The sequence below is a fragment of the Megascapheus bottae genome, chromosome 22 (genome assembly GCF_031878675.1).
Source record: "Megascapheus bottae isolate mThoBot1 chromosome 22, mThoBot2.hap1, whole genome shotgun sequence".
Lineage (NCBI taxonomy): Eukaryota > Metazoa > Chordata > Mammalia > Rodentia > Geomyidae > Megascapheus > Megascapheus bottae.
Genome location: NC_143530.1, coordinates 5,019,441 through 5,028,443, shown reverse-complemented (window position 1 = coordinate 5,028,443; position 9,003 = coordinate 5,019,441). Strand labels below are relative to the sequence as shown.

At 49.0% G+C, this 9,003-nt stretch overlaps 1 protein-coding gene across 7 annotated transcripts in view; it reads right to left on the bottom strand.

Annotated features, from left to right (window-relative positions):
* Positions 1 to 5,424: 5,424 nt before the first annotated feature.
* Adgrf5 (adhesion G protein-coupled receptor F5) overlaps positions 5,425 to 9,003 on the bottom strand; it is a 66,247-nt gene continuing 62,668 nt past the window's right edge. For 4 of the 7 annotated variants that reach the window (XM_090355527.1, XM_090355521.1, XM_090355525.1 and 1 more), the window contains 2 exons: positions 8,857 to 8,941; positions 5,425 to 6,674 (listed from right to left, as the gene is read on the bottom strand). In XM_090355527.1, the coding sequence (XP_090211653.1) occupies positions 6,595 to 6,674; positions 8,857 to 8,941 (165 nt within the window). In that variant the 3' untranslated portion in view covers positions 5,425 to 6,594. Of the gene's footprint in view, positions 6,675 to 7,276; positions 7,344 to 8,856; positions 8,942 to 9,003 lie in introns of all 7 variants that reach the window. The other 3 variants (XM_090355522.1, XM_090355524.1, XM_090355523.1) reach the window with 2 other exon arrangements.

Below are 9,003 nucleotides of genomic sequence, written 5' to 3'. Positions count from 1 at the left end.
GCTTTTTATTGTCATTCCCGCCCTCCCCTCCAGCCTCACTGCGTGGATACAGTGTACCTGCTCACTACATTTGCACAAATAAACCAATAAGTGAGTAACTTAAGATGCAGAACCTCCCTCTCTTTTCTTTCAACCCAGATAAGTATGATGAACTCTATCTGTGGATGTGTGAAACTTAAATCCGCTTTGTTTTTTTTTTCACCAGAGGCAATCGTATGGCTCCTTCTTTAACACCTTGTTAAAGGCCCTGAGTTCAAGTCCCAGGGCTGGCAAAAAAATCCCACACCAAAACTTAAATATTTAAATATCTGAGAGAATATGTAAATATCTGAGACATGCATGCACACATATATACATGTATGCATTCACACCCATACATGCACACAGAATACTGGACACAAAGAAAATCCTAAGCATGTATTTATTAAAGTCATTGCCTAAGAATCACAGAAAGAAGCAGCTTATCATCCTAGCTACTCAGGAGGCTGAGATCTGAGGGTTCTGGTTCAAAGAGAGTCCTGTCGGGAAAGTCTCTATCACCACTAAATTACCCAAAAAGCCAGAAGTGGAACTGTGTCTCAAGTGGTAGAGCACAACCATTGAGCAAAAGAAGCTCAGGAAGGGCACTCGGGCCCCAAGAAAGAGAAATACCTAAAGATAGTGTTCAGGAGCCATTCAGAGACAGGGATGTTACAGAGATAAATTGTACAGCAGACATTCTGCATTCGAGAATTTCCTCTACTGGTCCCTAGCTGTGTGAACTCAGGGTTGGTTTTCAATCTTTCTTGAGTGAAATAACAAAGAGGGAAAAGAACATTTATTTAGCTTCGGCCATAGACTCAAGTATAAATAAAGATGCTACAACACAAGATACATGGTATGGGCTCAATAAATGTTGGCTAGCATAGGTAAGTATAAGCTAACGGTGTTCAGGGAAGTTAAAGTTGCCGTGTGCCTCTCTTGGAGGAATTTACAGGTGAAGGTTTAGCTGTCCTTGGAATTGTATGCTGTTAAAGCAGTGCCTGGCATGGGGAGGAGGGGAGAGGCCATGTTCCTCCACTGGGAACTGGTGGCGAAATTTATGTAGCCCCCGGCTCGACCTGGCAGCAGCTGGCTCTGTTGCCTTCTCCCGGGTCTTCTGGGCTCATGATTTGGCAGTGAGTGCCCAGAGGCTAGAGGAGAAACTCACCGTGAGGCTTCAGCTGTGCAGATTCCATGTGGATTAAAATATATATATACAATGTGGGACAAGTTAGAAAAATGGAACAGGACCATTCAAATGGATCATTTTATAGCAACTCTTAAAAAAATGTATTTAAGTCTCACAACATGTGGAGAGGGCCCATTTTGCAAACTTGTCTTTCTATAATTATTATCTTTCAGTCGTTGTACAGAGGAGGCATCTGGATCAATGTCACCAAGTTTCAACATTCTCACCCATCCCTCTCCCACCTGCCCCTCACGTTGGATTCCCATCTGCATCTTCCCTGTCTTGCCCTCTTCATTCTTCTACCTCTTTCCCCCAGACCCCAGACCACCCCCTTTCAAATACCCACCTCCTGGTGTCTTATTTTGGTGAGCTTTGACTTTGCCTTTCTAAGGAATTACACCATTTCAATTCTCCCTCGAATCTACTGTATTTCTGTTCATACACTTGCATACTTATGAGTTTGTAATCTAAATCTAGCTTTCACCTACAAGGGAAAACATCCTTTGTCTCTCTCTGGGCCTGCCTTACTACACTTCGTGTAATTTTTCCAGGTCTTTCCATTTTCTTTATAAATGGTTCCTTTTCTCCATTTCTTTTCCTGCCTGAGACTTCCTCCAGTGGCTGTCTGGAATGGAGGAGGCAGGTCATTCATGGGCTGCTTTTAGCTTTGTGGATGTTCCCATAAATATGACTTAGTCGGTGGTGAAAATGAGCAATGGACTCCTCCCCTCCATGTCCTTGCCTTATGGGGCGGCCTCTGCAAGCATCTGAACACAAGGCAAATGAAGGGGAGGGGAGAGAGCGCCTTCACTCCCGTCCTTGACTTCCAGCATCTCATTCCATCTCTCCAGCGCCCTCCAGTGGTAACCATGGAGAAGGCAGCACTGCCTCTATGTCCACGGGGTGGCGGGAGGGGGCCCTCTGACCTCAGGAGATGTGAGGGGGCCATGGCCGCCCAGGGCTGGAAGCTTGCTAGCTAGCTGTCACTCTTTTCTGCCCAGCTGGAGTTCCCTCAGGACGCCTCTGACTAAGGCCAGCTGTGAGGGTGCTCCAGGGCATGGGAAAAAGCTCACAGTGCCAGGGGAAAGAAAAGGTCGGGGGGGGGGAGGAGGTGGGGATGAGAGCAAATGGACATACAATTTTCCTCCATGAATCAAAACCCAACACCTCCCCCCCCCCCCAGCTGCAGGGTGGGGCAGGCAGGGTGGTGGGATGCCAGGAGGCCAGCTGATTCCCGAGAGGGCTGGGCAGAGTCCTTTGCTGGACACTGCCTTCGGAAGAGGGCCAGGACAGCGGTCCTCCCTCCTCCTGGCCAGCCAGCCACAACCCCTCCACTGGTGTGTGGTGCGCACAGCTCTGAACAGACACCAGAAGATTCCATATTAAAAGACCAAAGGGCCCAGGGTAGGAAGGGACTCACGCCTCCCTTTCCTCCTCCGGGTTCTGTTCTGTGGAACGGTCCAGCTTGGATGAGCAGGGGCACTATAGCTCATATGGGAAACCCTAGCTACTCAGGAGGCTGAGATCTGAGGACTGAGGCTCAAAGTAGGTCCTGGCAGGAAAGTCCATAAGACTCATCTCCCATTAACCACCCAAAACTCAGAAGTGGAACTGTGACTCAAGACCACTGTGGGACCCAGGCTGACCACACCCGCTCCAGAACCCAGAAACTCGTCTTTCTGGAGATGGAGTTGGCCTGAAGCGATTGTACCACCTTGTCCTTCTTCCTTCCTCCATCTGCTTCATGTGCCCTGAGAGCAGAAACCTGATGAAATTCCACCTTTCTCTGGAATGTTCATCCACACAGGACACAAGTTTCTATGGTCAGCAGTCAAGGGAGATCTCAACTCACCCACCAACAATAGAATGGACCTCTGCTTATTTGCACCCTGGGCAGTTAGGTCTGAGAGCTGTGGCCCGGGGCTGCTGGCTGAGGCCTGGGTCAGGGTGCTGGATCACTACGGGATGCCGGTGGGAGCCGAGGACGGAGGAAGCCCTCAGCTCTGCTGCTTTGAGCCCAGCCGGGAGCTTCTGGGATGCCTTGTGCCTGGAGAAGGCTGGGATGTGGGGTTCAATCCTGGCTGATTGGGGGTTGCTGGGAACAGCTGCAGCACATGGCAGAAGAGCACATGGTCCATACAAGAACACTTATGACACCTTGAGACGCTGTATCAGTAGGAGCGTGCTATAACTCGTGGTTGTACACCATCATACCACGGAGACGTGGCTGTTCTACATCTCAGGTCATAACTGAATGTAATTTCCAAGCAGCCAATGTCTTTGAAGAGACACTGATAAGAAAGGTATATCCACTGTAGCTTCTACCTTTGCTGTGTACGCTCCAGGAACCAAACCTGCACTGGGTCTTTCTTTAGGGCGCAGTGAGGTGGCATTTATTTGTGGCCACCATCACAGGTCCATCTTGCATGGCAGTCCTAGGACAAGTTCCTTACATGTCTGGAATCTACTCGCCCCAGAATCACTCCCAAATCTGTCCAAATCTTCTGCCCTGCTGGCAGTTATCCTCTTTCTCATCAACAACTGTTGTATACAACTCGCCAGCCCAGGCCTCCCTGCTGGTCTCCACGGAATCCATCGCTGGCTCTGATCCCTCCATAAGTGTGTCTTGCTTTTAGCAATGGACACCCGAGACCTCCATTCATTCTCCTCCCTCTGACAGAGGGGCGGAAGAGGCAAGACGTGTGACTCATTCCATGACTCATTCCAGAGATGGACGGAGAGGGCCAAGCTCAGCACAGTGCCAGAGAACTCTGCCAGAGTTTCTGTTGAGCACCGCACTGTGAGTCCCTCATTCACAACCTCTGAAGCAACCAGCTGTCTGCATGGCTTCCCCTTCATGCCAATATTGCCCGCTGAGAGACGGATGGCACGGGCAGCTCGGGACTATGTGGAAGGGAAGTGACCACACAGCTCACTCAGCACCCATCCCAGGGGCCAAACGCCTCCATGTATCACCCGCCTGTCACCCTGGCCTCCTGTAATTCAGATTCATGCACCAATTCAATTCAGGTTGAAGTGTGGATATTGGCATGGGCAGGAAGGCAGCAAGTCCTTCTTTGACTGTTGGTTTTCATATTTGTGGAGTTTGAAGCCAACGCTGTGGCTTGGAAGGTAAAGGGGCAGGTTTGACGTGTGTGTGTGTGTGTGTGTGTGTGTGTGTGTAAATGCACACATGTGTGTGGGAATAAGAGAACGTGCCTCCACAAATGCATGCAGGCAGAGAGCCAGAACCACAGGCTGAGGAATTGCACTGGAAGTTCCTGTCTTTATGGACGTTCCCTTTGAAGGTCGCACACAGTGTCTCCCCGGGGACCCTACTGAAGCAGGTGAAGGTTCAGCGTGGCCCGTTCCTTTGCAGTTTGCAGCAGAGGCGACCCCTTCCTCTGCCTCCTGGTCAGAATGGCTCTGCTGGCTCTGGGCCACCTCCCCACGCCTTCTTCCTGGATCTGACTCCAGGAGTGGGACCGTTCCCAGTCATTCTCTCTCTAGCCCCGACCCTCATCACTGGCTCTGCCCAGGAGCCTGCCCTCCAGAGAATGTGGCCGCATGGACACACTCAAAGCCCCCTTTCCTGCATGACGGGGGATCAAGAACCACCCCGTGGTGGCAGAGAGATGAGTAGGTAGAAATGGAGTCTATTGGCTTTCAGCACAGTAGGTTTATCTGACCCACCTCAAGGGAGGCAGAACATAGGGTTTCAAAACTGAAAATGAAGGGGGAGCATTGCAATGGTTATCAGAAGAAAGCTCTAGAATCTCTGTGAACACCTGATTATTAGCCCTGACTGGATTTTCTGTTCCTTTGGGATCAGACGAGCACCCATGTGGAGAGGGTTTTAATAAACATTTGGAGTTGTCATGAAAAGCACGCACACACACAAACACGCGCACACACGCGCGCGCGCGCGCGCGCGCGCACACACACACACACACACACACACGCACACAGTTCACAATCTAATCTTCAGGGAACATTCTGTCCCTCACTCACCAAGGCCCAGCGTCCCTTGAGCTCAGAAACAGTGTTGTTTCCTCCAGAAGCTTCCAAGTGGGTGAAATAAAATCAAAGGAGCCCATACAAAACTCTTAATATATATTGGTCTGGGATCTTAAAGACTGAAAAAGACCCAACAGAGGAAACTGTACAGTACACCAAGTGTGATCCTATCCACAGAGACAACACCACCACCAATGTCCAAGGCAACAAGATTATTAGAGTCTATTCTGCAACGTACAGAGAAGTACCTGGTTAGAGCTCATACATACAAGGCAGTTGTAATCTGCTTTCAGTGCAATGTAGCAAATTTGCCCATGACTGTATATAAATGTCTACATAGAAAGTTGTTGATGCTGCAAAAAGGTGGACTGAACTGAATCATAAAGCTTTTCTGCGGAACTATAAAAATGTAACCAGAAGTTGGATGTCCACAGATTGGATCGAAGTTACAGGTCATGGACATCCTAATTACCGCCCTCAGCTGTGACCTTGACACAGAAAAGTGCATGTGAAAGAATGAATGCATGTGCTTCGCCTAGGAGAAGCATTGCTCAGAAATAGTAAGGCCAATGGAAAGCTTCCCGAGGGTGGAATGTCTTCCCTATTTTCTTTCTACCATCTTTGTCTTTGTCCTTCTTAGCTAGGAAAATATACATTAAAAGAAAGAAGCTCAACTCATTCTTTGTGGCTGATATTCCATGTCTATTTTTGAATCATATAGTTATATTCGTAATGTTGCAGGATCTGAGTGATTAGTTTAAATCAGCAACATAGACACTCAAAATGTGTTCCTTAAGAATGTTTTCATTCTTCCTTCCTTTCCCTTCCCTTGCCTTTCCTTTCTCCCTCCCTTTCTTGTTTCCTTCCCTCCCTTGTGTCTTTCCCTCCTTTTTTCCTCCCTTTCCTCCCTCTCTGCCGCCCTCCCTCCATCTTCTCTTCCCACCCCCCTCTGCCTCCCTCCTCCCTCCTCCTTTCCCTTCTTAAAATCCGTGGAAGTAATTCCAAGGTACTAGCTGTTTTACTCATTATTTTAAGAAAAGCTCCGTCTTCGTAGCCAATGGTGAACGGCAAAGGACTCTCTGGAATTCTATTTTACAATATAGACAGAAAAGTTGGTCGCTGGGGGTTTTGAGTTTCACTTAAATACTATACACACGTGACATTCCATGAAGGGTGGGCTGGGGAGTGAGACTGTGTAACAATTACTTTCGGGCATCTTTACAGAAGGATTCTGTTCTCTCTTCTCCCACTGAGCCTCTGTAAGCAGCATCCCTGCTCCCACAGGCAGTGGAGGGGACACTTGACTTTCTCGGCCCTCAGGTGGACAGTGGGGTCCCCACAGGTCACGTGGGCTGGAGTTCCTGGTCTCAGTTGAGCAGTGAATAAGCACTGGACGAGTTCTCCACGGATGAGCTGGTTGTTTCTGGTGTGGAGACGTTGTACGTTCCTGAAAAACACAGCAGCAGCTCAGGCCCGAGGACACACCTTCCTGCAGCTCCGGGATGGGACCACAGTAAGGGACCAGTGATGGACCAGGGCACCTGGAAAGGAGTCCATCCCGCCCTCTGCCCCGCCCAAGAGTGCCCGAGAACCAAGGCCCGAAGTGCTGCTGATCTCAGGCGTGCGGGCAGACCACAAGCACCGCTGTCTCACATCACACCAGCATAGCGCTGTCCAGAGGGCGACAGGCGGGCGGGCAGGCAGCCTCTCCACATGCCACCACATGCACGGCCCCAGCCCTCTGCAGGTGCCAACCTGCCTGGTCCCCTCACAGAGGGGACACTTCAGAGGGCTTCCTGGGGCCTGAGCTGAAGGCCAAGACCCAGAAGGAAGAGAAGGGAGACCATTACAGAGGAAGACAGGCCAGGGTGGGGAGATGCAGAGCTCAGGGACAGCGGTGGAAGTGAAGAGGCCCTGGGGTCAGAAGGGTGCCAGGGATGGTGGGGCAGCCTCGGGTCACCCACACAGCTTTGGGTGGGCATGGCGGGCGCTATGCACAGGAAGAGGAGCGTGTGCTGGGTGGGGAAAGAGTCCCAGTGCCCACCCTACCATCAGATGGATGAACTGCCACTGCTAACAAGGTTTCCATCATTGGCTGGGGGGGCCGTGGGGACTGCTGGGACACAAACCAAAGTTACAGAGGTTATGGACCACCTCCCCCATTAGACAAGAGAAGATCTGTATTGGCAAGCCCCACGGAACCATCCAGAAGCAAAGCAGAGCCCACACCCCAACACCTGTCTGACTGATCCTCAAGCGATGCCTGTCACCGTCCTCTATACTGCCTAACGTTAAGTCTGTGGAATTCTTTTTGTGGGTGGTGGTGGAAGCGGTGCTTGTGGGGGCTTGAACTCCGGGCCTGGGCGCTGTCCCTGAGCTCCTTTTGATCAAGGCAAACGGTTTACCATTTGAGCCACAGCACCACTTCTGGTTTTCTGGTGGTTAACTGGAGATAAGAATCTCATGGGCTTCCCTACCCGGGCTGGCTTTGAACCATAATCCTCAGATCTCAGCTTCCAGAGTATCTAGGATTACAGGCACCAGCCACTGGTGCCTGGTGGGAATTCATTAATACAGTTTTCACTTCATGAAAATGCTAAAAAGCTGGCCACGTTCAAGAGTCCTAATGAGATTCATTTCTTTCTCTCACACCATTCCTGCCTGTCAGTGGCTTAGAGAATGCAAAGTGAAGGTTTTCCAGTTCTATGAATGGTTTAGCAAACAGAAACTGAAAACTCATTGCCCTGGAGCTTTAATGATTGAAGGTGATTCTCCAATATTCCAGACCAAGGCTTTCAGATGAAATATTTCACAGGAAATATTTCTACGTTTTCATATAGAAATCTTGATCTGGAATACCGCCACACGTGGAGGTCTATTCAGTTTCAGACAGCTGGAAGGAAGGCTGGGTTTGTGGCTCCATGGTAGAATATCTGTCTGCCTAGAGTGCACGAGGCTCTGGGTTACATCCCTAGCACAACAGAAGGGAAAATAAAAAGCAGACAATCTAGAAGCTTCCTTGTACTTAGTTTCCTGTGGAAGTTAATGGGAAGTAGTAAGGATTGCAGTTTACCAGAACAGCTGAATTCTCCCACCAAAGTCATTAATAGTCTGTTTCATATTTCCAAAGTGGACATTTCAGCCATGGGTATTTCAAATAAGAGTAGCTAGCATGGGCTTGTTGCTCGTGCATGCATATTAAGTTTTATCAATACTACCGTGCAAAATAGGCATTTCCCATAAAAAGGGAGACAAATGGATAAGAAACCCACAGAGTAGAATTCCCCAGGTAGGATTTCCCAAGTTTATTCTTTACTGCATAAGCATGACCCACTTATTCCTACTGAACATAACACAAAAAAACAGCGGTGCTATGTCTGAAAAGGCCAGCCTTGTGCAGGCCCCGTGTGAAGAGTGGCATATGTTCCTTTCTCTTCTTGCAGTTTGCTGTTGGTATCCACCCAAGAGAGACATTCTCTGCACAACCTCCTGGTGATGTGTAAAAATGTAAATAAGTTCCTGTATTTAACCTGTGATGAGATAAAGGCCACAGACTGGATTGTGGAAGTGTCAGGGGCAGGAAAATTTTGCTCTGGTCAACCAAGGAATACTCAGAAGATATAACATACCTGTTTTACCAAAAAGATTATTAAATCTTCTTGATATCGGAGAACTCATGGAAAACACAGGTGTCAAAGAACCTATGGATGTTGACTAGAGAAGAGATTAAAAATAAATCAATTAATTAACATCTCGAAGTAAATCTGCTAGAGCAG